The sequence below is a fragment of the Aquila chrysaetos genome, chromosome 6, assembly GCF_900496995.4.
Source record: "Aquila chrysaetos chrysaetos chromosome 6, bAquChr1.4, whole genome shotgun sequence".
NCBI classification, from domain to species: domain Eukaryota; kingdom Metazoa; phylum Chordata; class Aves; order Accipitriformes; family Accipitridae; genus Aquila; species Aquila chrysaetos.
The window spans coordinates 35980708-36007838 of NC_044009.1; the positions used below are offsets into that span (position 1 = coordinate 35980708).

The 27131-nt window shown below is 61.8% G+C and overlaps 2 protein-coding genes and 1 long non-coding RNA gene across 3 annotated transcripts; 1 reads left to right on the top strand and 2 right to left on the bottom strand.

Annotated features, from left to right (window-relative positions):
* Window positions 1–251: 251 nt before the first annotated feature.
* Window positions 252–3029, bottom strand: LOC121233400. The gene is made up of 3 exons (XR_005932722.1): window positions 3008–3029; window positions 575–584; window positions 252–264 (listed from the first exon to the last, which is right to left on the bottom strand). It is a non-coding gene; the product is annotated as an uncharacterized LOC121233400 (long non-coding RNA).
* An 833-nt stretch (window positions 3030–3862) lies between these two features.
* Window positions 3863–8953, top strand: FEV (FEV transcription factor, ETS family member). The gene is made up of 3 exons (XM_030018047.2): window positions 3863–4027; window positions 5040–5114; window positions 7296–8953. The coding sequence occupies exons 1-3, from the start codon at window positions 3976–3978 to the stop codon at window positions 7805–7807; spliced, it is 639 nt and encodes a 212-aa protein (XP_029873907.1). The 5' UTR covers window positions 3863–3975; the 3' UTR covers window positions 7808–8953.
* A 6857-nt stretch (window positions 8954–15810) lies between these two features.
* CDK5R2 (cyclin dependent kinase 5 regulatory subunit 2) lies at window positions 15811–17911 on the bottom strand. The gene has a single exon (XM_030018044.2). It carries the CDS (start codon window positions 17730–17732, stop codon window positions 16770–16772), a length of 963 nt encoding a protein of 320 aa, XP_029873904.1. The 5' UTR covers window positions 17733–17911; the 3' UTR covers window positions 15811–16769.
* Window positions 17912–27131: the final 9220 nt, after the last annotated feature.

Here is a 27131-nt window from a genome sequence, read left to right on the forward strand (position 1 = left end):
CTGTACCCTACCGCTGGTCCATGCATAGTGAGTAGAGGGGATGCAGAACGGTTCCCACCCCCATGATGCTCCGGCTGGGGAAATGGGAACTTACTGGGAACTTACTGGCCTTACTGGGCAAAGAAGGGGCTGGAGCTGGGAGGGATCGTCCAGGGGGGTTGTGCCCTGGGTCCTCCTCCCAGGGAAAATGATTGCTACAAAACCTGTGAACATGAGGTCCCTTCTCTCTGCACCCCGGTTTGGAAGAGAGAGGGGGGTCCCTGCCTGCTGTGGGCCTGGGGGGGAGGAGGAGCATTGGGGTCATCTGGGGAGGACTGCCACAGATGGCATGGCCACAGCTGGGGCAGGGTTGGGGGCGCTGGCTTATAGAGGGACAATACAGGGGTTGTTGGGGGGTGCGGGGGACAGGGGCAGGAGATCTTCGGGGCAGTGTCCCACAGCTGGCAGGGGACTCAGCTCACTGCTCCCAGCACCCTTAGGGTCCGGGTCCCCCCACCCCCAGCCTGGCCACGCCAGCACATCCCACATCCGTGCCAGCATCCGGCTCCGGCTCTGGCCGGGGAACACCGGGAACCCCACCCAGCCTCCTCCTCCTCTTCCAGCACCCTTTCCCAGCCTCCTCCTCCTCTTCCATCCTGCTCCAGCACCCCAAGCCCTCCTGGGGCGCAGGCCTCCCATTCCGAGTTGCTCCCTGCACCCAGAACAACCCCTCTAATGCTGCAGGATGGTGGAACAGTGCTGAGTGGCTTGGATGCCTGGGTCCCCAGATGCCCACCCTGCTAAAAGCACGCCTGACCTTAGGGCTGTGGTTGCTCCAGAAGGGTGCTGGGAGACTGGGAAGTACTGGGCTGAGGGTTGGTGTGTGCACGCCCTGCACCCAGGGCGGCACAGAGACCCCAGCCCTGGCGTGTGTGTGTGAGTGTGTGTCCTGCACGCATGAGCTTGCACAGCAGCATGCACACCAGCATGCCCATGCACACCCCGCACGTCCCCGCTCCGTCTCCCCTTGCACCCCAACATGTGCCATGCAAAAGCCCCAGCACCTTGTGTATCCCCATCCCGCAGGGCGTCCCCGCTGCGGGGTGCCCCCCAGCCCTCCCCTGTCCCTTCCATGTCCCTGCTGGCCCCACCCCGCCACGGCCCCACGGCAGCCAGCCTCTCCCCCTGCACAAACACATTCCTGCACACCCGGCCGGGCTGCAGCCAGCCCAAGGCCACGTCAGCTCGGCTCTGCTCCACGCCACCGCCGGCACACAGGTGAAGTTGTCCCGGGCACCTGCGCACAGGCCTGCGATGGGGGGGAAGCTGTGGGGGTCATGGTAAAATGTGGGGTCTTTATTGCTCTGTCCTGGGTGGGGGTGGCAGCGCTGGGTCGGGGAGAGGGAGGCAAACTGCCTGCTTGCAGCCAGGGGGACCTTCTGCTGCTGCCAGCTGGGTGCTCCAAGTGTCCGGGCCCATCCCCTGGAGCCCCGCAGAGCTGAACCCTCACCTCCCAGATTGCCCACGGACCCGAAGCCCCATCCCCTGGCTCCCCCATGGACCTGGAGCCCTGTTCCCCGGATTCCTTATGTACCCTGCCCCCCACATGCTGTGGGTCTGCCCCAGCGCCACCACGTCCCAGATTTCCCATGAACCTGGGGCACATCTCTCGGGTGCCCAAAGTTCCCCATGGGCACAGGGCTCTCCAGCCCCTGGGACTCCACACTCCCTGCCCCTCTGCACCCCTCAGCCCCCAGGTCACCCAAAGCCAGCAGTCCCCTCACACCCTACTGTAAGCCCCCCCACCCACTGGCTTTCCCAGGGACCCTGGAGTCTCCAACCCCTGTGCCACCCACAGCCCCCCATCTCCAGCTCCCACAGCCCTAATCCTGCTTCTCAGGCTGATCCCAAACTGCTCCCCCCACTCTGGGCTGACACAGGAGCCCTCGGTCCATACCCCCCCACACTCCATGCCTTCTGCCATGCAGGTTTGCTAGGGCAGGATCCTGGTCACTGGGGCTGCTGGCAGACAGGGGCTTGGTGGGTCTGGCCCCCTCCCCACCTCACCCCGCTGTCTCCGGGGCTTGTTTTCCGTTGCCTGCGGTTTGTTCCAGTGACTCAGGCAGCGAAAGCAAGTCTGGGAGGCTGCGGAGCTGCTGCTGCGAGAGCTGCACTTGAGGGGCTGAGGAGGAGAGAGATGGGGGGAGCAGCCAGGGCTGTTGGGCTGTACAGAGCTGGGACATTCTGCTGTGGGGACCTCACGGGACAAGCTGGGGGAAGAGAAACTTTTTTAAGGGCTGTTATATCCAAACAGGATTGGTGGGGAATTGGTGGGGGAGTACTGTGGGCTATGCTCCTGCCTCTCCCCACCAGCATCTGCTCTCTGTCCCCCGATGAAGCACTTATGGACCCTCTGTTTCCTAAACTCTTTGCACACTCCCACCCAGGAGCAGCCACCAGCCCCGTTGGGCTGTGGCACCCCAAGGCACCCTGGCTGAGTGTTGCTACCTGTGGACTGTGGCTTCTTCTTATGCAGAGCACATTTCAGCTGCAGTATAAATAATACCCATGGGTCTGACACAACTGTATCTTGATTTCCATTGGATTCATGTTTCACGATGACCACTTTCAAGAAATTCGGCTAAGTCTGGCGTGAGAGCTCATCCTTTTACTAGATGTCAATGAAACACCGCAGGAGAGGTCATGGGCTGATGGGCGGCTTGGCTGTATGGCATTGGACTCATGGAGCAGAGTTAGTGCCTGCTGCTAGCACACTGACTGGCTGCCTCAAGCTGTGGGGTAACGGCAGAGTGTCGGCTCTTGACCGGGGGGACATCGATCTTTGATGGTTCTGTACCCCCAGCCAAGAGCTGAACCTCTGCCATCACCCCACAGCTGCGTGTACCAGCTGGAGCCATGGGTGATGGGGAAAAACCTGGCCAGATGTGCCTTTTGGGAGCCGAGATCACCACAGACCCTTTCCCTGTTACAGATTTCTCCCCCAATCACCCTTCTGTCTTCACAACACCCAGGGCTGCCAAAAGCTGGTGGAAATGGGGCTATGCATGTTTGGGTGGGTGTTGGGGGTCACCCAGCTTCTACAGGTCCTAATAAAGTTGGGCAAGAGATCGGGACAGGGCTGGGGACCCCAGAATGGTCACAGGCTTAACCCTCCCCTGTCCAGAAGGGCATGGAGAAGCCAGGGAGGTGGCAGAGCTGTGGTATATCCTGGTGCCACCAACCGCTGGAGATGCACTTACCCAGCCCAGAGCTCTGGGCACTGCAAAGAGATCCCATCACCGGTGTCCTGGAACTGGAGGGACATGGTGGGGACCCAACCGACCCACCCCAGGGCTCTGGGAGCTGCAAGGGGACCCCAGGACTGTGCCGAGGACCCCGGAGCTGGGGAAAGGGCAGGCACGGAGCCCCACGGCCGGCAGCGCGGGTGGCTCGGAGGGCCGGACACGGGTGGGACGATGCCGATGCCGTGCAGTGAGATGCAGAGGGCCCGGGCGATGCCGGCAGCGTGGGGACCGCCGTGCCCGCCGGGGGTGGTGGTGGTGGGAGGCCGGGCCCGGGCGGTCTCCAGGCAGTGTCCGAGCCCCGCTCCCAGCTGGGATGGCAGCGCCGTGTTTGCGAAGAGTTAAGGAGGCGGAAGAGGCAGGAAGCGGCCCGAGCTGCTCTCCATAGAAACCCGCGGCCGTGATTAAAGTCTGATGCGGGCCCGATAGCGGGGAGGGGGGGGGGGATAAGGGGGGGGGCAGCGCCCGCTTTAATTACAGCGGAGGAAATTGCTGGAGCCGGGGCCCCGAGCCCCTGCGAGTTGCCTGGAAACTCCCCCCCCCCCCCCGCCTCCCCCGGCCCCTGCCCGTCCCCTGCCCGTCCCGCTGCCATTTATTCGCCATCAGCTGCTCCCTGATAAAGTGGAATAATAATAATAATAATAGGGGCAGGAATATTAAAACATGCAGCCCGCGGGCCGCCCCCACAGCTGCCATGAGACACGGCGCCGGAGCGGTGCCACTGCTGCTCAACATGTACCTGCCAGGTACGGGCGGACCCCCCCCGGCCGCTGCCCCGCCGCAGCGCCGTGCACCGCACAGCACCCGGCCCCCGCCCGCCCTGCCCCGCCGCTGCCCCGGGGCCCTTCTCTGTCCCGTCTCCCTCCAGAGCCCACCCTGCCTTCCCCTCTCCCTCCGCTCGTCCTCCCTTCCTGCCTTCCAGCACTCCAACCATCCCTTGCTTTTTCCTTCTAGCCGTCCTCACAGCCTTCCACGCCCGCACACCCGTCCTCCCTTCCATCCTCCATCCGCCCACCGTCCCCCTGTCCTTCCATCCCTCCATCCACCCTTCTGTCCTTCCAACCCATCCTTCCACCCACCCACCCACCCTTCCCCTGTGCTTCCATCCATCCTTCCGCGCCACCCACTTGTCCCTCCGTCCCTCTCCCTGTCCCCGCTACCAGCCATCCCTTCCATCTACTCTCTGTCCCTTCCATCAGCCCATTCTTCCACCGTCTTACCCATTACCTGCCCTTCCTTCCATCCTTCCACCTCTTGCCCTTCCTTCTCTCTTTCTTATCCTTCCCTCCATCTACCCACCCATCCTTCCTTCTGTCCTTCCGTCCATCCACCCATCTCTCCTTCCTTCCATCCATCTGCCTCTCCATCCCTCTCTCCTTTCCCCAGCCGTCTGTTCCCCAAACACCAACACTCGTCCTTCCTTCCACCCGCCGCTCCTGCCACCCATCCTTCCACCCCACCCGCCTCCTCTCCCTCTCCCCCCTGCCCCGCAGCTCTCTCCCTCTGTCCCTCTCTCCTCCCTACCCCAGCCCGCGGGATTTTCTATTCCTATTTAAAAGCTTCCTCGGCTCGGTCGGAAATCGGATTTCCTTTTTCCTGGACGCGTTTCCTGGCTTCGCCGCGGCGGCGGGGCAGGCGAGGGGGAGCGGCCGGGGGCTGCGGGGAGGCTGCCCGCGGGTGGGCGCCGGGGGGTCGCAGTCCCGCCTGGCTCCAGCCCCCCCCCCCACCCCCACCCGCGCCCCTTTTTCCCCCCCCCAGATCCAGTCGGGGAAACTTTGTTCAAAGACGGGAAGAGCCAGGCGTGGGGGTCTCTCAGCCCCGGCGTGCAGAAAGGTAAGAGCACCGCTGCCCCTTCCCCTGGACCGGCCCCGCTCCTCCCGGCCCGCCCGGAGCGGGGACCCCCCGGGACACAAGCATCCTTCCCCGCCCCGCAGCCATCGGGGACCCCTTCCCGTCCGTGTGCCGGGCACTGCCCACGCAGGGCACGGCCGCCGCGGAGCCCCGCTCTCTGCTGCTGCGGGCGGCTCGGGCTGGGAGCATCCCGCCGCTAAAACCCACCGGGAGAGCGGACGACCCCCGACGGCCGGGAGCCGCCGTCCCCGTAGCCCCGTAGGGGCCGGGCGGTGGCGGGGTCCCAGCTCCGGTTCCCCCCAGTGCTCCGGGGACACCCGGCGGGGAGGGAGCTGCCAGCCAGCCCGGGAACTGGGGGGTCCAATCCGGGCTCGGAGGCCCCGTGCGTGGGAGCGGAGGGATGAGGTGAGATACCAGCCAGGGGGGAGCTGCCAGCGAAGGGCTGGGGCTTGGGAGGGCATGGGTCGGCTGGGAGATAATGGATCCTGGGGAGCAGGAGCCATCCGTCTGGGGAAAACCATCCCGGGGGGCCGGGGATCGGCCAAGGGCTGGCCAGGGAGCAGCCTGGAGCCTGCTGGGGAGTGCAGCAGCACCAGTTCTCAGGCGGCTACGGGGCCAGCGTTGTGGCATTTGGGCCATGTAGCTTGCCTGTCTGGCAAGGAGACAAGGGCCAGGGCATGCTCTGAGTGGGAAAAGGGGAGCCCTGGTTTAGGGATGGGGGGTGGGCAAAGCTGGGACTGGGGGGGGGGGCCCTTCCACCTCTGCCCTGAGGACTCTGCCCCAGCCATACTCTGTGCACTGCGCTGTGGTGAGAAGGACCTTTTTGGATCCCTGGAGGTGTCCTCGGGGAGCTGCTGGGTGCTGCAGCATAGCACCCTGCGGCAGGCAGGGTTGAGCCTCGCCACCCCACCCAGCTGCACCCCCCATCACCTCCCTGCCATCCTTGCAGGTGGGGCACCCTGTGGGTGGGGGATAGCAGGAGCCCGGGGGGGGGGGGGGGGCTGCAGGGATGGAGAAGAGGTAAGGGCTGTGGCTGTACCCTAGGGAGGGGAGATCCCCCACCTCGGTCCCAGGATGGGGGATTTGGAAATACAATACCTTGAAAAGATCTGGGCTCATGTGCCTGGATCAGGATGTCTGAGCAGGGTTCAGTGGGATGGGGCATGGCTCTTCCCTGCTTCGTCCAGAGCAAGAATTGGGGGGCACCAGATAAAATAGGTGGGTGCGAAGCAAGCAGGACAAGGTGGTTCTTTGTGGGAAATGTAGCTGAGCTGTGGGACTGCCTGCTGCAGGGGTCGTGGGTGCTAAACCTTTATATGGGATCCAAGCACCTTTAGAAAAAAATAGTGCCAGAAAAGCATGTCCAGGTGTGTCAGGCTCCTGTGTGTGCACAGCCTGGCACAGAGGCATCTTGAGCACACACCAAAGGTGCAAGCTGTGGGTGCAATGGCCATGGCTCAGAGAGGACAGTTTTCCTCTGGAAATAAGGAACATTGGTGCCTGATTCAAAGCCACAGCAGGTCCTGTCCTGTTGTGGTCTCTCTTCCCCTATACCTGCCTGCACCTACCAGGGGTGCAGGTCAGAGCAGTGTTGCACCCTGACTTCAGCTCACCATGGAGATATCCTTGCAGGGCACAGTGCCCCTAGAGATGGGCAAGGGCTGTGCTGTGACTCTAGCCCAGTTTCAAGCAGAGGTGGCAGTGGGGAATATTGGTGCTGGGATGGATCTGGGTACAGCCGAGATACCTCCTTCTTGGGGTTGCAGATGAAAGAACCAGGCCAGAACCTCACGCCAAAGCAAATGAGCAGGTATTAATCTTCAGTGGGGTATGAATTAGGGTGGGAGGGACATGGGGACCCTGGATCCAGACCCACTGCAGCCTGCATTGACCTCTGAGCATTCCTACCCCTGTCCAGATGTACAGGGGCTTCCTCTCCTACTCTTGTTTGGGGGCAGGATTGGGTAGGGGTGCTGCAAAGGAGACAAGACCTCGTTACCATCTTCTGTGTCTCTAGAGCCGGGAAGACGCAGTGAGGTGCATCTGAAACCTGGGTGTGGGAGGGGGCAACATAGAAGGGGGTTGAGGAGACTGGGGTGCATCCTGCCCCGCTCCTTGTGCCCTGAAAAGGAGCTTTAACCTCTCCGGGGCCCGGCCTTGCAGGCAGCGGGCAGATCCAGCTGTGGCAGTTCCTGCTGGAGCTGCTCTCCGACCGGGCCAACCTGAACTGCATCGCCTGGGAAGGCACAAATGGGGAGTTCAAGCTGATCGACCCCGATGAGGTGGCACGGCGCTGGGGCGAGCGGAAGAGCAAACCCAACATGAATTACGACAAGCTGAGCCGGGCACTGCGCTACTACTATGACAAGAACATCATGACCAAGGTCCACGGCAAGCGTTACGCCTACAAGTTCGACTTCCACGGGCTGGCACAGGTGTGCCAGCCGTCCGCCCCCGATCACACCCTCTACAAATTTCAGGGCAACCTGGCCCCGCTGCCCTTCTCGGGCATCTCCAAACTCAACCTCATGACCTCGGGGGTGACGCCGGCTGGCTTCTCCTACTGGCCTGGCTCCAGCCCATCCCTCTACCCCGGGCACGGGCTCCAGCCCTCTGCCCCGTTCAGCGCCATGGCAGCCTCCCACCTCAACAACATGAATAACCATTACCATTAGAGGCTCGCCCGTGCCAGGCGGACCTCCCCATCCCCGGCAGCATGGGGCTGTTCAGCTGGGGAGCTCAGCAGGGAGGGATGGGTGGGTGGGATCGTGCCCTGCTCTCAGTTGCCCCCTTTTAGATTTGGAGAGTTGCGTGGGGGGTGAGGGGTGCTTGCAGGGTAGCTGGGTTGGTTCCCTGATGTGGGTGGCTGGAGGAGAGACGCCATCTAAATTTAGGGTGAGGAGGGATCCATGATCCTGGGAACGGATGTGGATACCTAAAGCAGGGTGTGAATGGAAGGAAAAACCATGGGCTCTCCTCCTGGCAGGGACCATGCCCCCCTTTCCTTTGCAACATGCTGCCCACCCCATGAACATCCTTAACTCTGCCCCCAGCCTGTTCCTGCCCTCCCCTCTCTCTGCAGAGAGGAATCAGGAGCTGGGGCCCCAGGGCAGCTGTGTCCATGGGTGAGGGTCCCACTGGGCAGGGGCAGGGAAAGGGGACTCTCCTTGCTACTCCTTGGTTCCCCACCTTTGTCTCCAAAGCCTTCCTTTCCTCCATCCCTCCTACACCTCCTGCCGATGGTGGCTTCCTCCAGACCTCAGGAGAAGCCTTGGTCTGGAGAGCAGATGACCTTCATGGGTTAACTCCTGCCCAGGGCAGGGCTTTGCTGTTGGAGGTGCCAGGGGCAGGTGTGAGGGGCACTGCCAGCCCTCAGGGCAAGGCCAGAGCCTGGAGTCAGCAGAGCCTGGCCCCTGCAACTCTGCCCTCTCTCCAGTATCCAAGGACCATGCCACAGAGCGGGATGGTCCCTGAAGCCCTGCACATGAGCCCATGTCCTGCTGGTTACTTCGAAGTTTAATGCTTCAGTTTTACTGTGGCTTTAGCCCCTCACCTGCAGGACTTGGTGGGACACCCTCCACGGGTGGGGACATCCCCAGGGACAAGGCTGGGTTGGAGGTGGAACAGGAAAAGGGATGACAGCAGGGCTGGGAGCCCTGGGCACGGAGGGGCAGCCCTGGGTCCCTGCCCCTGTGTCCAAGGAGGTGCCCCCGTCCTCCAGAGCAGGACTTTGGCCCAGTGGATGCAGAAGATGGGCATGCTGGGCTCTGCGCTGGCTGGGGGGAGGGATTGGTCTTCAATAAAACAGAGAGGTGCTGTGACCTGTGTCCTCCCATGTCTGCAGGGAGCTGGCGAGAGGGGAAACCACCCAGCAAATCCTCTCCTATCTGAGTCAGAGCACCTGCAGGGCTGGGGTGGGGAGGATGTGGCCACCCTGCTGCATCACCTTTTCTCCAGGCATCATCTCTGGCTCTTACAGCCCCCAAGAGACAGGGCGGAGCTGGAAACCTCTGGGCTTCTTGAGACACCCCTCCAGTGAAGCCACATACCCTGTCCCCAGGCTGGCAAGGGGATGTGGCAGCTGGAGGCAAAGAGGAGACGCAGTTGGCCTGGCAGGATATCTGCCACCCTGCCATCATCCAGGGGAATTTGGGATGCTAGGAGCCAGATCTCTCATGACCCACAGAGCTCTGTGCAACCAACTTGGGGCAATGCACTGAGCCCGGCACAGCCCAGATGTCCCTGCTGGGCTGCACTGTGCCAGGAGGGGGGAGGTTCCGAGCCGTGGGGCTAGGCTCACATGTGACATTGATGCAGGGGTGAGCAGGGAAACACTGCTTGCCCAGCTTCAGGAACGTGCCCACGGATCCACTGGTGTCCATGGTGGCTGGTGTGGGCTCAAGGGCTACCCTCTGCCTGCCCCCCTCCCTGGGGCTGTGCTCCCCATCCCACCCCCATCGGAGGTCCACGGTGCCAGGGCTGGGGGCCAGGGTTACAGCAGGGATCAGACTGGCTGTATAGGGGGGTGCCATGCAATTACCCAGCCCATGGAGGGGGGTGGTCAGCCCCCAGCCCTCTCCCTGTGCCCCCCAGATTAAAGCAGTCCCCAGATGCAGGGGCTGCGTGCTGCCCCCTCTGCGTCCCTCCAGGGTCTGGTCACTCTCATGGCCTTGGTGGCATCCACTCAGACACATCCTCACTGCCCTAATCAGCTTAAGGGAGGGGGATCTGATGTCAGTGTCTCCTCTGGGGAGGGCTCAGGCTACAGGGTGGGGGGGTCTGATGCTGCCAGCAGGGAGCCCAAGTATGAGAAAGGAGCTGCAGGGACTGAGCAGGGGGGGGGTCCCTCCCAGCGGGGGTCCCTCAGCATTGCACAGCCTGGTCCCCAAGGACGGCAGAGGGTGAAGTGGGGGGGAATGGAGCAGTTACCCCCATGCAACCAGCACTCAGGCTGGAGATACCATCCCCCCGCCCCCCAAGCTTGGCCTTGCAAGGGCGAAATGGGGGGCTGGCCACAGCTGGCTCCCTCAGAGCTGGGGCAGGGAGCTGTGCCCCTGCCAGGGCAGCCTGCTTCGGGGCTTAGGTAACTGCATGACGCAGGGCAGGACACAGATTAAGGGACATGGATCGCTAGTAGCTCCCCCCACCGCCATCCTGCTCCTATCCCTCCTGTCCCTCTGCCAGTGCTTGCACCAGGGAAGCCCAGGTGAGCCCAGTTCCCTCCTCATTCTCAGCCCTGCAATCCAGGTCCCCACTAGTTCAGAGGCCAGACATGCTGGAGAAGGAGAGAAGTTACTTTTCTGTGAGAGGGAGGACCACCGCACACCCTCAATGCAACAGGCTGCAGCCGAGGGCTTGCTTTGCTCCGGCTGAGCTTACTGGCACAGTCCCCCTGCTCTGACCCCAAAGTGCCACCCCAAAAGCTGGGAACCAGCCCTGCACTCCCCTGGGATGACAGCCAGGAGGGAAGGTGGGGGACACCGATGCAGGACTACACCAGCGATGCTCTTGCCTGCCTGAGGATGCAGCCAGTGTCACCATGGCAACTCGGGATGCTCCCATCCCCAGGCCCCACCGGGAGCAGACCCCCCCTCCATGTTGTCCTTACTGGAGCCGAGGGCAGAGCATCACCTTCCACCCAACCCAGCCTCCCCCGTCCCCAGAGCCCCATCTGACCCAGCCTGCCAGCAGCACTGCTTTCTTCAGTCACCAAAACCGACAGCTCGGAGCAGACTGCAGCAAAATCCTGCCAATGGGTGAGCAGGGCCGAGCCCAGCACGGCTCCTGGCGGAGTATTGTCCCTGCCCTTGACCAGGGGTGCCCAGCCCGGGGGGGCTGATGGGGGCACACTATCCCTGGCAGTGGGGTGTGCCAGCGAGGTGGGGAGCCTGTCCTAGGTGTCTGGCAGCAGGGTGCATGGGCCCAGTGCATGCGTGGGCTCCAGACCTACCTGCAGGGAGTCCTCAGGTGCCCTGCCCAGGGTTAGATGGGGGAATGAGGTCCCAAAGGGCCTCAGCTTGCGCTGGGAAGAGCGAGGGAGCAGAGCACGTGGCCTGGCAGCTTCTTCTGCCTTGTGATTAAAGGCAGACGGTTTTTTTCCTACTTTAAAAAAAAAAAAAAAAAGTATCTTTGTCTCTGTCTTTACTTAGCCAGCAAGAGGGCAGGATTGAGCCCTGCCCTGGCCTCAGCCTCTTGCCAGGATGGTGGGGGACTCCTCCAACTCCCCCAAAGCCTCCCAGCCGCACAGTAAAGGATCAGAGAGGGGATGGAGTAGACCCTCTCCTATTTTAGCAGAGCCACGTCACCACTTGCTTAATTTCTCACGCTGGGAAGAGCCTTTGCAGCACAGCTAGGTCACGTCTGCCCCAGGGGACGTGGGGCTGCCTCCCTGTCCACCCCTGCTGCCCCTCCACCTCTCCCGATTCCCACCTATTTCCTCCTCTCCGCACCCCCGCTGCGCTGGCTCCTCTGCTCACCCCCCCCCCCCCCCCCAACCTGCTGACTCACATCCTCTCTCCAGACACCACCATCCCTTGGCCTGGCTCCCTGCAAAGCGCTTCGTGACTCAGTGTTGCTCAGCCGGAGGCCGCAGGTGCAGGTAGCTGGGCTCCAACACCCCTCTCGAAGCCCCTCCAAGGAACCAACTGCGATGCTTCCAAAAGGTGCTGCTTTCTCCCTTGCCAACGTGCTTGGGGCTGGGGCCGTACTGCCACCGTAAACCCCCCTGGCCTGGACTTCTCTTTCCCCAGGTCCTGGATGCACCTGGGAGGAGCTTTGTGCACTTTGGGTTTCTTCCCTGCTCACTGCCCTCCCCAGACACAGGGATGCTCTGGATGGAGCCCCAAACCTTGCCCCTGCTGCCGTCTCCTCACTGGTGCCGAGGCAAGGGGTGCCAGGGAGACAGTGTCCTGGTGCTGCTCCTGCCCGGCTGTACACTGAGACCTTGGGCCAGGCTCTGCTGAGGGCAGGGGCTGGGCAGCGGAGAGGACTGGATTAATGCACTAATGCCAGATTACGCTCTAATGCAGGACTTCTGATGAGGGAGTGGCACCCGGTCCAGCCCGGGGGGCACTCACTCACTGGGGCAGGCTCCCCATGACTGCGCTGGGCCACAGCTTGGTGCTGCCTGGCTGTCCCCCAAGGAGCTTGGTCCTCAGGGGTGACACAGGACCGTGAGACAGGCAGGGGACACAGCACAGTGTAACCTCCATGCTCAGCAATCAGCAGGCTGGAAGTAATGGCCCAGCCTAGGCAGCCCTGGCCCTCCCTCTGCTCTGCTGGGCTCCATGGCAGGAGGATTAACTATCACAGCAGGGCTCCAAGGCATCTGGGTCCCCTTCCCCACCTGTCCCAGCTTCTTGGCACAGAGCTGTGATCCTCAGTCCCATACCCACCAGCCAGACAATGCCAAAACCACATTTCGGCTACAGGGGGGGCCAAACTGTCTGCTGTCCCACCTCCTTCAGTCTCATGCCTGCCACTGGGCTACCCTGGGCACAGGCAGAACTCAAAGCCTCTTGCAGGTTCCCACCCAAGCCTGGATGCGTCCCCCATCAGCTGAGACCCTGAGGCAGCTGTCCTGCCCCTCCCTGGGTACAAGTAACTCATCAGCCAATTTAGTCTAGGACCCCTCATGCTTTCTCTGCCATTTGCTGCCATCTCCCTGGGTCACTTTGTCCACATCTTCCCCCCTAGACAACCCACCAGCAGCTGTGACCGAAGTGCCATGGAACAGCGAGGGGACCAGAAACCTGCACCCACAAGTCATCCCCAATTCAGCAGAGCAGCAACAGCCCGAAGCTGTGATGGAGCCAGCGTCCGAGTAGCTCCCACAGAGGCAGAAGAGAGACCTCCCACTTCCATCTGCCTTGAGGAACATGTTATCCGTCATCCTCGCAGCCGAATGGAGGAGAAGGGCTTGTGCAGAAAGCCGGGCTGAGGCAGGTCCTGTGCCAGCCACGTGGGCGCCGGGTCTGCATCATCCGGAGCAGTTTCCTCCCCATGGAGTAGCTCCGAGTCACTCTGGGGGATGCTGCCAACTCTTAATAGCAAGAGCACAGCTTCCCCGCTGTTTGTCCAGCAGGAGAAGGCACGGCTTGCCAGGCTGGCTGCTCCAGCTGCCCTTTGCTCCTCCATGTCCCAGTGCCACAGCCAGCACATCCAGTGCATGGAATTTGCTCTGCAGACAAAGCAGCAGGGCAAGGGAAGTCCCACAGAGCTGTTGCTCCATGATCTCCAGGCAGAACCCCCCCTTTCAAGGGTGACTATGTATCCTGGGGACCCACTGCCACCCAGGGTGCCTCCAGCAGCCCCATGCACTCTTAGGGAGCAAGAGAAGGATGCTATGGCCTGAGAAGAGACCTCCCTGTGGCAGGAGGGGCTGAACCAACTGCAGGCTGCACCATGCAGGTTGTGCCCACCTCCCCTGCTGCAACATGGGCTAGAGGCATGATGGGGCATCCACTGTGAGGCATAGAGAGGAGAAGTGTTGTTGCTGGAGGAATTTCAAGCTAGGAAAGAGCTGTGATTCTTCACCAAGGCCCTGTGGTGATGGATCCCTGACTTGGCCCTGCTGCTCTACCGCTGAGTCCCAAACCCAGTGTGAATCCCCCATCTCTGCAACACCAGACACTGCTGGGCCCTGCAGCTGGCAGCGAGAGGGGCTTCCCAGCCCCTCCTGAGAAGATCTCACCCCCTCACTGCTCCTCAGAGAGCACCAGGTGGCTGCAGGGATCACAAGTTTGGGAACAAGATCTCTCCATCCCCCTACTGCTGCCCCATAGCTGGCTTCTGAGCCCAGACCCCTGTGGCATTGTGCAGCAGCACAGGGGTCTGGCAGGCTAAAGCACACAGCTGTTGAGAGAGGAAAATGCTGAGCTCCCAAGCCTGTCTGAGGATTCCCACCCTCAGTACCCGCCCCTGCTTGTGTCCCCCCTGTCCCCCACCCTTGCCTTGGGGGGAGCAGGATGCTCCCAGGCAAGGTAAGGTTAGTGGTCCCCCTGCCTCGCTCCCCCCAGCAGCTGTACAAGGTTCTCTGGGGGAGGGAAAACCAGACATCTCTCCCCTCAGTAAGGCTCTGGCTGAGCCGACGATGCATATTTAAATGCACGGGAGCATCTAAGCTCGTCTCTCATTCCTTGACATTTCCAGAGACTCCAAGCTGTCTTCAATTACCAGTCTGCAATTAGCTCTTCCTAAATCCCCCAATGAGGCCTAGCACTCTTAATCAATGAAACACAAGGGAGGAGGGGAAGGACATGGCCTCGCTGCAGCTGGAAGCATTTTAAAAGGCTGGGGCTTGAGGCTGGTAGGACCCTGAGGGTGTCTCTAAGGGGATCTGCAGGGTGGGAAACCTCCACCAGTGCTGGCAGGTTATTCAGTTCTAGAGACAAGACTCTATAAAGTCCCATGGGTGGGGGTAGGGAGTCACTAGACAAACCCCCCCTGGCTCAGGGTGAAGACAACTGGTACCAATGGCTTGGGTGTTACCCTGTCTGCAGACCCTTCTTGCTGGCTTGTGGCATGCTGCTTCATGTCACCATGCCTCAGTTTCCCTCTCCACAAAATGCTGATAGGGGAGAGTCAGGGCTCACCCAGCAGCCCCATAGGAGCTCTAAGGGTCCAATTCCACCCCTGTTTAAGCCAGAGTAAGGACTACTACCTTCCCCAGCACAAGATGTGGACATGGCCAAATTTGGGGTGGGTCATGAGTATGTTTTGGCCCAGACAGCTCACCACAAGGTCACATGAATGTCAATCTGAAGGCACAGACAGGAGCACCCATTAGGGACATGGAGGAGAGGAGCAGCACAGGTCTCAGTGGGTTTACGCAGCCACAGAAAAGCCTTGCACAGCACCCTGCCAGGTCAGCCCTCGTCACAGGGACATCTGTGCTGTCTTCCTGGCGGCACAGCTTTGCCTGAATGAGCCAGATTGGGCCTAATTAGCAGCTCTGCTGATGCACACAAAGGTAGAGAGAATCCAGCTTACCCTCCATGACCTGCAGAGCCAGCACAGCTCTTCCTGGCTGAGGAGAGCCCAAGCACCGGGCTCAGAGGGACTGGGAAGCACTGGATGCAGATCCCAACCAGAGAGTGTGTACTGTGGATCCTGCTGAAGAAGCCTCAGCAAATTCAGAAGCCTGAAGCATAGCAACCAGCTATGAGAAAGGCAAAGCCTTCCCCTTCTCTGCCCCTCTCCCTGGGGGTCTGCAGAAGCACAGGGCTGGTAACTGGGCTAGCAACACAGCTCCCACAGCCTGCTGCTGGCAGGGAAGGGAGCCTGGCCCTGCAGAGCAGAGACAGGGAGGAAGGAGGTGAGGGGGGGTGGCTTTAGGCAGGGAAAAAAAAAAATGGAGGTGACATGGGCTGTGGGATCCTGGTTAAATTCAGTGCAGTAGACAGGCATCAGGCATTTCCATCTGGAATGGAGGAGGCCAGGAGAGCTCACAGGAAGCCAAGGGGCACTCAGGTGGACCAGGACTGGCCTTGGGCACAACAAACAGGAGTGAAATTCTGACCCCCAACTCATACCAGGGAGTAAAACCCCCTCTGATAACCAGCCCCAACCCCCATCCCTCTTGGGGAGGAAAGGGGGCATGACTGGGAGCTTGGGGTGCCCCCCCAATCCCCCTTGCACCCCACAGCCCAGCAAGTCCAGGGAGCCACCACCAGGCCCATCCAGGCCGCCTCTTTATTCTCTAGTGAAGCAAAGCAAGAGGAGAGGGGACCCCTCCCATAGCAGGCCCCCTCCCCCTGGGCTCCCTAGGCCTCCTCTGGCACAGACCCCTTTCCGCGCAGCAAGCCAAGGTGGGGGGGCATCTCCCCACCGGGACCCTGTTTCGGGGGGCCCATCGGGGGGGGGGGGGGTTTACCCGCGGGAAGGGGGGGGGGGCGCCCCCCCCCCCCCAGCGGCTCGAACAAAGGGGCAAGCGGGCGGCTCCCGCGGGGTGAGGAGCAGCGTCGCCCATGCCCGGGGGGGGGGGGGGGCCGCATCCCCCACGCGGGGGGGGGGGGGGGGGGAGACAGCGCCCACGACATGAAAGCCCGCGGCCCCCCTGGCCTTGCCCGCCCCCCCCCCGCCTTTGTCTGCTCAGCCGCGGCGGCTCCAGCACCACGGACAGCTCCGGGGCCGGCGGCGCGGAGCCCGGTTCTGCCCGCGGCGGGGGGGCTCGTTCACATGCACCGTCTGCCCGAGGCCCCCGCAGCACCCAGGAGACCCCCTCCCGCCCCCCCGTACCCTCTTGCCCCGGATCCCCAGTTCCATTTTTTTTTCCCCTTTCTTCTAGAGAAAACGTATCCAGGAGCCTCCGCTCCTCGGCAGCCTCCCCCCCTCCCCATGGCGCAGGCGGGAGGGACACACGCACACAGAGACACCCCCCCCCCCCCTCCGGTGTTCTCCGCCGTCTCGGTGTCGCGGAGCGCAGCCCCCAGCTGGGGTAGAAGGGGGGGCGGGGAGCGGCCGGATCCGGAGCAGGGAGGGTCCAGGCAGCGTCTCCGTGGAGCTGGCGGCCGGGGAGGGGGGAAGGCGAGGAGGATGCGGGGGGGGGGGGGGTGGGGGGATCCGGCAGTCCTTCGCCTCCCCCGCCCCTCGGTGCGCAGCCCCTTCCGCCCCCGGCGCCGGGGGCCCGGTACCTCCCTAACGGTCCAGGCTGATCGTCCAGTGCTTGGACCCATCTCCGCCCTCGCCCTCGCTCTTGAGGTCCTGGAAGAGTTGCGTGAAGTAGTGCGGGTCCGCGTTGATTCGCAGCATCTTGGCGCTGAGGCGCTGGATGATGCCCAGGCAGCGCTCCCAGAAGCGCCCCTTGTCACCCTCCACCAGGAAGGGCTTGAGCGGGTAGGAGATCTCGTTGCCCATGTAGGAGTAGGCGAGATAGAGGCAGGTGAGGAAGGCGGCCTGCAGCTCGGCCTGGCTCCCGATGTCTTCGCCCCGCAGCGCTTCCCGGCACAGCAGGTAGACGAACACCAGGTTGGCTGGGGTGATGAAGCCCTGGTCCTGCCAGCCCTGCAGCAGCAGCGAGCGGTCCACGCTGCGGAACCAGGAGATGAGCTCGCCGGGGCTCAGCTCCTTCAGCCGGTAGCAGCGGCGGCACACGAAGTCCCCCAAGCAGCGCAGCAGCTCGCCGGTGGACGCCTGCACCACCACCCGGCGCGGGGACCCCGGGGCGCGGCTGCCGGCCGGCGGCGGTGGCGGCGGCGGCTTGCCCCCGCCGGAGCCCGGGTGCAGCTCCTGCGGCGCCGAGGGCACGGTGGGCACCGGCACGGCCAGCGGGCCCTGCTTGGCGCCGTCGGCCGACCCCACCACCGACTTGCGCAAGTTCTCGCGGTTGCGCTGCACCACCAGCGGGTCGGGCTGGCCCGGGGCCCCCCCCGGGGGCCCGCCGCCGGGCTTCGGCGTCACCTTCTTGGTGCTCTTCTTCTTCTTGGCCGAGGCGGCCACCAGCCGCTTCCAGGTGAGCGCCGAGATGAGCACGCTGGGGCGCTTCAGCCGGCTCTCGCCCTTGCCCGGCACCCTTCCCGGCGCCTTCTCGGCCAGCAGCCCCCCGCCGCCGCCGCCCTTGCCCGAGGAGGCGGCGGGGGAGAGGGAGAGCACCGTGCCCATGCTAACGCCGAGCGGGACGGGCGTGCGGGGGCCGGGGCGCCGGCACCGCCCATAGGAGGCCGGGGGCTGCGGGGGAGGCGGCCCGCACCGGGGCCGCGGTGCCCGAGGATGCTCCGCCGCGCCCGCTCTGGGCTCCGCGCCCGCCGCTGCAGCCAGCCGCGGCCCCGCCGCTCCCCGCCTCTCCGCAGCCAGCCAATCGCCGCCGCACGGGCACCCGGTGCGGCCCGCCCCCTCCCCGGTGGGCGGCGGGGGTGGGGGGGGAGCCCGGCGCGGCGCGGCGCGGCTCTGTCGGGCGGCCGCCGCCCCGACGTGACCTTCACCGATGGGGGTCTCGCCCGGTGCTCCCGCCGGGGCGGGGAGGCTGGCGCCCGCGATGCTGTCCCAGCCCTTCAGCCCTCTGTGTTAGGGACGTGGGGAGGCGGCAGGACGCGGCGGGGTGAGCCCCGAGGACAGGGGGCACAGGAAGGGTCTGGGGGGGGCTTCTGAACTTGGCCGCTCTCATCCGGGTCTTGCTCTGTATTCTTACCTGCAGCGCGAGGGATGAACATTCCCAGACTGGCAGAGCCCCCTCCAAAATGGTGCTAGGGGGACACAGTGGGGAAGAAGAGCCCTGGGAAATGCCAGAGGGGAGAATGAGGAAAGGTGAAGGTCAAGAAGACTGTGAGTGTGTGCTGGGGGGCAGCTGGAGAAGGCTTGGGGCTGGGGAAAGGCTGGCTGTCAGTCGACAATTGCCATGAAGGGCTTGGCAAGAGAGCCCCAGCTCTCGTGAGAACTAGCCTGACCCTGGGCACAGCTCTGTAAGGAGTCAGGAGGCACCCAGCCTGGGGAGAGCACCCCCAGCACCTGCTGTGCAAGCGTTGGGTCCCCCACCCACCCTGCCTCTTCCCACTCAGTCCTGGAGGGGAGACTTACCATCACACTGACAGTCACCAGCATCGGGCCAAAGTCAGGGACCTTGGAGAAAGGGGAAGGGGCCTCCTCCAGGTCCCCAAGGCAAGACCAGCCAGCCCTGCTGCCCAGGGCTCCCAGAGCCCTCAGGGGACGAGGGAAGAGATGCTGCACTTCTGCATCATTGCAAAATGGTATGCGATAAACCAGCCATGTGCACACAGGCTGCTTCTCCCTCTCCGGGTCCAAGCATGCTGTGGATGAAACCTGCACCCTCTGCTTGCTGCCTCCCTGCCCATTGCAGGAAGATCCAACTTGTATTTCTCATGAGCTGGAGGACAGATCCTGCAGCTCTGATTGCTACAGCGGGTGCCAGGCATCCTTTGGGAACAAAATGCCCCAATTGCTAGGACTGCTCCTCCATGTAAAGCACCAGGAAAGGCAGCTGGGAAAGGTTTCAGGGAGAACGTCTCAATGATGCATTTTGATACAGCATTTTATGTGTGAAATGAACACATGTCAATGCCAGGATGTAGCTGCTGCCGGATGGATCCAGGCTAACAGGCGGTAATGAATTATCAACCAGGAGGAGCTAAGCCAGCCCCCCCGCTTCCTCCTGCACTGCTGATGCTGGAGGTGTTTGCGATGAAAGCGCAGGCTCAGAGCTGGGTTTCAGACTTCCAGCCGGGCCTCCTGATGCCTGGGGCTGACGTGCCACATCTGGGGGCAGGGCAGAGGCTGTGCCCTCTGTGCCGTGGCAGGGAAGAGGGGCAAAGTCCCATTCCCACTTATCCCGCACTGTGGCCAGCGACATCCTGCTGTTTCCTTGCAGGAGGCTGCAGTGGGATCTGCAAAGAACATGCACATGTGCACACAGACCCCCAAACACAGAGGTTCACTTTGGGCGTGGCCAGAATCCAAGTGGATCTGGGCCAGCATCACCTACCCAAGGCCAGCTTAGGCTGGGCTGAAGTAACCAGGAGGATTTGGTAAAGGGGTACAAATACAGAGGAAGAAAATCAGGACAAGGTTCCTAATAATTAAGTCAGCACCTTTAGATATACAGAGCTGGCTTCAACCTAGCTAAGAAGATGGAGGAGCCCTAGGGAGGGGATAGGAAGGAGCTTGCAGTCTTTGCTCTCTGCATGTTTGAGGATGGGCTGATTTTCTGGTGTGCAAACATGGTCTCATCAGAAATGCACAGCTGAATTTTGCAGGTGAGGAAGCAGAGACCTTCCTGCGTACTGCTTGCTCCTGCTGGAGTAAAATTGCTCTCACATTGCTTCATCTGAAACACATGAAGCCACCCCCACCCTGTGTGAGCTCTCCCAAATTGGCTTCCCCGAACTCATTAAGAAGGGCTATTTGTACGCAACAGTGATGAGCTAGGCTTTGCAGCCTTTTACACAGAGGACGGGGCCAGAGAACTCCCCTGCCTCCCCCAGCTGGGCTTGCGGTTACCAGCACCGAGCAGCTCCGTGTGTGTGCACACCTCCTACCGCTCCCAGGAGGGGAGTTTTGGCTGAAGCCTGTTTAAAAATCCAGCCCAGGGCTGTTCAGTGATGCAGCTTGAGGACTCGGCTGTGAGCAGCAGAAGAGCTCCAGGGCCAGTTACTCCTCTCTTGCCTGCAGCTGCCTGTGTCCTGCTGCTGGAGCAGCTCTGAGGTGGAGGAGGTGAGTGAGCCCATAGTCCTTTCCCAAGCCAGCGCTGCTGGCAGCAGCAAGGGCTTCCTGCAAGCACTGGGGAATTACCCAAGCCCTACAAGAACAGCAGGATGTTTCTTATGCAGGTAAAGAAGCAGCTTAGCAGTTTACCTGGGAGGCAGCCACTCTTCCACGTGAAAGAGGAGGATTTCCCCCCCCCCCCTTCAGTTTTACTTTTCAGGCTCCAGCCCTGAGGCTGGCAGGCAATGATATAGCACAAGCTATATCCTTGGGGCCATCTCTGCTTGGCTCTTTCTTTAGGTCTCGGTTGTAAACGGCCAGTCGGCAGGGAAAGGCACAAAGCAAGAGGGGACACAGCATTCCCCTTCCCCAGGGAATTGGGGTTCCCACCCCAGGTGGCTGGAACGATGTGCCCTTGGATGCAAGGGAAGAATGGAGTAGGGCTCCAGGCACGGTCAGTCTCAAAGCTGCTCTTGGGCTTCTCCCCTTGGCCAAGTCTTCAGCTGTTGGTGGTGTGGCTTTGCCAGGACACTGTTGGCATACACAGATCCCCTGCTACTAAGCATCACTCTAGCCAGGACAACGCATACCTCAGGTACATGCTAGCACCAACCAAGGGATGGTTTCTTTTTCAGGCCCCTACTTTCAGCTGTATAAAGGGGTATCCCTGTCCTCAATCAAGGGTGTTCCAGATGGGGAGTTGGAGCACTCTGGTACCCAGCACAGCTGGTTGGGCTCCAGGGATGGAGACAGGCAGGAGGCAGGAAGAGAGCAGCCCCAGGGGAGAGAAGCAGGGGTAAACCCAGGCAGTACTGTGCAAAGGCTCAAAAAGAGCTAGTGTTGACCTGCAGGAACCACACAGTTCCCTGCGGGCACCTGGCAGCCAGCCTCGCACTCTGCTCCACCCGAGCTGAGCCTCCCACTGCACAGAGCTGTGCAGCTCTGCCTGCCTGGTGCAGGTGGGAACGTGGGGCAAGTCAGGCCTTGGTGAAGTCCATGCCAACCCTCACATCCTCTCCAAGCTGTCTCTGCATGACACTGCCATGCTGGGGCTGTGGCTCAGAAACGCACAAGCTCCCAGCCTGGGGCAGGGCAGCTCTCCCGGCACACCCAGGACATGAAAAGGCATTTTGGAGGGTCCTGGGCCCCCTAGTCTGATCCCAGCTCCCCTGCAGGCTGCCAAGCTATTGAGCATAGGCTTTGTGAGGGGTCTTGGCTGAAAGCAGCTGGCAGCTCCCCCTGCCCACTCCAGAATGATGAATGAGCGTGTGTTCGCTGGCTGGCTGGAGCTGTTCTTTAATAGCTCACTTGCTGTGCCGTGGTCTGTCTGCACTGGCAAAGACAGGCAGGGAAAAGGACTGTCGCCCTGGCAGCGGCTGGCAAGCCAGCTTCTGCGCTGTGCTGCTTTACCCGCGGAGACGGAGCTCATAGTCTTGGTACATCCCAGTGAGCAGGTCTGACAGTTCTGGTGCTCCCCCTCCCAAGCCCGTACAGCAGGCAGGCAACCTCCAGCAGAGCTCCTGCCTCAGCCAGCAGCCCTGGGGCTGGGAAGCCCTGAAGGATCTGGCTGGCAGGTTGTCTGCAGCACCCGGGGAGGAGAAACCCGCTTGTGCTTCTGAGTGCCCCAGCCCGGGCACCTCTCCCTTCTCCATCCCTGGTCCCGCTCCATCTTTCCCCTTCCCAGTTCTCAAGGGAGAGGGGCTACAGCTGTGGCTCCACAGACACCAAAGCTGATCTGGCCTTACCCTGTGATAGCCCCTTAGTGTGGCTCAGGGTGGGGGGCAGTGCCTACCTAAGATGGCTGGAGGAGCTTGTGCAGTTCCTGCTCTGAGGTCAGCCCTGGGTTCACGCAGCAGTGTGGAGCAGAGCACAGCTGAGTTGAGCAGCCCTGTTGCAGCCCCTGGAGAGAAGCTATTTTTGTCCTGCTGTTTGCCGAACAGCAGTGCTGGGAAGGGCTCGGAGAGCCGAAGAAACACAGCTCCTCTGGGTGGAAACGGTGCAAGGCAGAACCAGGCCTTGAATAGACATGGAAACACATGTCTGCTTCCTGATACCTGAGCAGAGAGAGGGGTCCTGGCACCGGGCAGCCCCCGACTTCTGGTGGGGAAGGCAAGTGCCCCTTGCTGGCATGGGGATAAGGATGGGGATTGCCATCAGGGCTATGCTCACAGCCCACATCCCTCCCAGGGCTGCTGCCATTAAAGCCCTTAAGGGAAGAAGGTCTCAGCTCTGAGTGGGACAGGAAGGTACAACTGGGAAGTCCCAACCATAGACATGGGCTGCTTAAATGCTTGCCAGGACATCCCTACGGTCTTGTGGCGGGAGAAAACCCACGCAGCTTCAGGCTGGTAGCGGTTAATGAAGGGGCTAATTATCCCCCTCTGCAGACAATTAGGGCTCCATGAGGAGAGCCCCTGTCAGCCCAGCACGAGGAGGCGGCGGGTGGTCTCTGTGCTGGAGCCCCTGAAGGAGTGAGGCGGGGTTGTACGAGCCCCCGCGCTGCCGGGGCGGGCGGAGCGGCGGCAGCGGGGCGGGCTCGGGGGGCCGCCGGGCGGGGGCCCCGGGCCGGGGCTGTGCTGCCCTCTCGCGGCAGTCGCCCCCGCAGCTCCCTGGGGCCGGCCCCTGCGCTGCTCTGGGTCCCCTCCCCACCTCCAGGTTGTCTGGAGCTGGGCGCAGGTTTGCTCCAGCGGCTCCGTGCCCAGCCCGTCGCCGCAACTCTTTGCCCCCCGCTTTGGGGAGACTCTCTGGCTGTCAGGGGCACTGGCATAGCTGGAGGAAGCTGCCACTTGTCTGAGGGAAAGTGTCTGATTGCTGTCCAGGAGGGGGCATCTCTGGGGCCTCCTGGCAGTGAAAGGGCTGTGGGTGAAGGGGCTGAGGTCTTCGTGCTGGGCTATGATGGGATGGAAGGGATGCCACGGGGTGCTGTGTGTGAGGACCATCCCGGAGCTGGAGGAAGAGGGCAGAAGGAAGCACAGGGCACGGAAAGCATCTGCACAAGTGCTCCTCCACAGCAGGCAGCAGGGATTCGTTCTGGATCATGTAGAATGCTGGGTGCTGAGCCCAGGTCTCCTGGTTTCCAGGTCAGACTTGTTCCCACACCTCCCTGGCTGGCAAGAGCTGAGCAGTCCAGCCCCTCAGGATTGCTTCCATCTGGCAGGGAGGCAGCTCCCTTCATTTAACCTCCTGCTGCAGGCACATGGGAGCCTCAGCATGCAAAGGACAGGTCGCGGGGGCACAGCTGGCTCTGCACCAGCTGTCCTGGTGCTCGCTGCACACGCTCTGTGTGTGTGTGTAGATGTATCTGTGTGCATGCAGCAGGTTTTGCATGTGTGTCCACAGGCTGAGGCTGCCCAGCATCTCTAAGTGCTGGAGAAGCCCAAACCCCGGGGTGAGGCTGCCATCCCCTGGATCTGTTTCCTAGTGGTGACAGAGAAGGCAGGGCCATACGCTCCAGTTCTTGGGGCACCTTGTCTCTGTGTGGTAGCCAAAGGGACGTGGTGACACTGGGGGGGGGCCTCGCTGCCCACCAGGTGGAGCTGCACCCCACGCTTTGCTGTTGCTGGGGTGGCCCTGGGCCAGCCCTGGTCCCCTGCTGCTTTTCCCTGCCCTAGCAAGGAGGGATCCTGGCCTTCCCCAGCCCTCCGGGTAGTGCACACATGAAGGACAAGCACACACATCCTGTACACGTCCTCTGGTGACAAGTGCTGACCCCCACTAGCCCCACCTGCCCAGCAGCACAGGGAAGTTGCACGCTTGCAGGTAGACGGTGGATATTGACCCAGTAGTTTAGAAGCCTTCTCCCCAACAGCCACACAAGGGGAGACTCAGGAGATTGTCCTTGGTGATGTTCTGGCCTCACATTTTTCCGGTGCTTGGGACTGACTGCATTCACTGCACAGATGAGGATGGAGTTAGCCCCAGCCCCTGCCAAGCTCTCCATGTAAAGCAGATCCTGCCTGTTCTAGCTGCGTGTAGGTCCCCAAGGACCCTTGGCCCTCTGGAGCTGCTGCAGGCGATGCCACCAGTTCTGCTGTGGCCACTGATGGGATCGCAGGCTGTGTGCTCTGTGGTCCTGAGCTTGGAGTGCATCTGCTCAAGCACTGCAGCCCTGTGAGATGCAAAGGGCCATGAGCGTAAATCCTTCACCTGCATTCTCACTGCCTCTGTGGGCCTTGGCTCAGGGCTGCTGAGGACTGGCTGCCTGAGATCCAGCTGCCCTGTACCTTAGCTTGGAAGGATCCAGGGGTAGGTGTTTCTGTCCTGATACTGTGCTAATTCCAGAGAGCCAGTCTGAGACCCACCAGCCTCCTCTCACAGCCCTAGACCTGCCCCAGGAAGCTGGGACCAGAAAGACCCCCTGGTCAGGCAGTCCACCGCCTTCCCTAGGCCCTTTTCTCCCCTGATGCTTGCCAGCCCCGTGCAGAGGTCCCATTACAGACTGTCCCTCCTCTCCCCATAGCACCCCCAGCGTGTGACAGGCAGGGGCAAGGGGACTAGGCAGGCAGGGGACTGGAGAGGGTCTCTCTGCCCTCGGTTGTGGCTGGGCTGGGGGTCTGGAGGAGGGTCTGCTCCTTGCCTGGTGGGATGTTGTCAAGCCTGGTCTGTGGTGGAAGCGGGGGAGGCAGCTGTACAGGAAATAATCACGGCTTGTTCCAAGATTAAATCACTGGCGGGAGCACGAGAGAGGATAAAAAGAGCCGTCTGTCGTTAGAGGGAATATTAACCCGGCAGCAGGCTGGGAGGGGGGGAGAATTTTATTCCCTGCACTTGCTGGCTGCCAGACCCGTTGTGCACACAGGGCTCAGCACTGACAGCGTCTCTCAGCGGGACATGCGCCCTCCTTCCCCAGCTCAGCCCTTGGCACGGGCCCTTCCCCTTCCCCTGCTCGAGGGAAGGATGCTGCTGTGAGCAGGGGAAGAGGGAGGATTTTTGGAGAAGTGGGGAAACTGAGGCAGGACCGTGCTGTGTGTCTGGCACTGCATGGAAGCACTGAACTGCTCATCCCTCCATGTATTGCTCTTGCTCTGCCCAGGCCAGGTCTTCGCTCAGTTCCTCCAGATGAGCTCAGCGTGGCACAAAAGGTTCTTGTTTGGTCTGGCCCTTATCAGGGACCTGCCTTGAGGTCCTTCAGCACAGGAGCTGGGCTGGAGCTGAAGCAGGTGGGGCCAAGGAGCAGAGGGAAAACAAGAGACCAGCTGCAAAGGGGTGAACTGGCGGGGAGATAAGATAGAGGGAGAAATGCAAAATATGACGGGCAGCAGGAGGGAGGGAACGTGGGAAACTACGGTGCACCTTGGGTCAGCTCAGCTGGGAGAGACACTTAACACTTTGGGGGTGCCAGCTGGCTGTGGTGACAAGCTCCCAGCAATGCTTGTGGCCCCTTGCCCTTGGGCTGGGACCTGCTTTTCAGGTCTGGTAGTAGCTGAGATGGGACCCCAAGACCCCTGTGCCCTGATGGCCCTCAGCCGCTCCAAGGATGCTGCGTGGGGACCAAGCATGGCCCTTCAGAGCTGACGGGAGCAAAAGGGCTTGCTGCTGGCTCCGGGGACACAGGGATGGGGACACCTTCCCCACAGGCCAGCTGGGCAGTGGCCATGCACCAGCCAGGCTTGGCAGCCGTGCCCAGGTGGTGGTCCCCCTCCCTGCCCCTGGCAGGCTGTCCCAGCCCTGCTGCCGGGGCTGCAGCGGGGAGGAAAGCCAGGCTCTGCGGGCCAGCTCAGGGCTGTGGTTTATGGGCTCTTCTGTGCCAGGGTAAACAGACCCATGGGGCCTGGGGTTTGCAGCAAGCGGTTCATGAAAGCCTGCGGCCCTGCGCCTAGGGCTTCCTTCCCTTTGATGGAAGAGTCCCGGTGGTTTCCCAAGCAAGAAGATGCCGGCTCCTTCCCCCTCACTACCCCTTTCTTCCCCCCCCCCCCCCCCTTCCCCCCCAGCCCATTCCCTCTCCAGCTGAGGCCTGGGCTGAGATAGGAAGATGAGCTATCCTTGGCTGCCTCTTCCAGCCTGGTGGTACCCCACAGAGCCAAGCCCTCCCGTCCGTGGAGGGTGAGGCCCCCGGTGCTCAGCATTCCCACATGGCGGTGCCTGGATGCATGCAAACTGCCTGAGCCTGGCCTGATTTTGCCTGAGCAACTTTCTTTATCAGCCTGTTCCCTCTCTGGGGAAGTTGTTTGAGAAAGGCCAGTGCTGTTGGGAGCCGCTAAGGCAGTGATTTCTCCCACTGACACAGCTGATGGAGCTGAGTGTGTGGGGACACCAAACCCATTGCAGAAGCACTTGTTGCATCCTCAGTATGCACAGCTGGTGCTATTAGCACCAATGGGTGCTGCTGGTCACTGCCCATCCCCTGGGCCCTGGGGTTTGCTGTATCTGCGATTCCTCACAGGAATCCCTAAGGAAAGTCTCCCATGGGACTCGATCCATTGTACCAGACATGGGCTGAGATCCGTGGGTCGTTTGCACACATGTCCCCCTGCACCCCTCAGTAGCTCCCATCTACTCAACTCCAGACAGAGACCCTGGAGTGGATGGAAATCCTCAAAGCTTGACCAGAGCCTGAAGATCTCTGCAGGCTTACACCCAGGGAAGGTCTGGCCTTGCTGCACACAAATCCCAGCAAGCAGCCGTTGCCAGGATGCTGTGATTTCCAAGCCAACATCAAAAAGCAGCTGGGGATTGGCTTGTGAATGCTCCCACACGGCACATCCTCTGTGTTTTATGAGCGATGTTTTACAACATAAGTGCTGCTATATTAAGCCACACATCTAACTGGAAAAACAGGAGACGGTGAGGCAAGCACAGCTACCTCAGTGCCGGCTGCTTTAACGCTGTGTAAGCGAGTCCTTCTCC

What these genes read in the sequence shown, in the direction of transcription:
- CDK5R2 (XM_030018044.2), bottom strand. Translation starts at nt 17,732, where the DNA reads ATGGGCACGGTGCTCTCCCTCTCCCCCGCCGCCTCCTCGGGCAAGGGC.
- FEV (XM_030018047.2), top strand. Translation starts at nt 3,976, where the DNA reads ATGAGACACGGCGCCGGAGCGGTGCCACTGCTGCTCAACATGTACCTG. An exon ending in GCTCAACATGTACCTGCCAG is followed by an intron (nt 4,028 to 5,039) that starts GTACGGGCGGAC and finishes TCCCCCCCCCAG; the next exon opens with ATCCAGTCGGGGAAACTTTG. An exon ending in CAGCCCCGGCGTGCAGAAAG is followed by an intron (nt 5,115 to 7,295) that starts GTAAGAGCACCG and finishes CCGGCCTTGCAG; the next exon opens with GCAGCGGGCAGATCCAGCTG.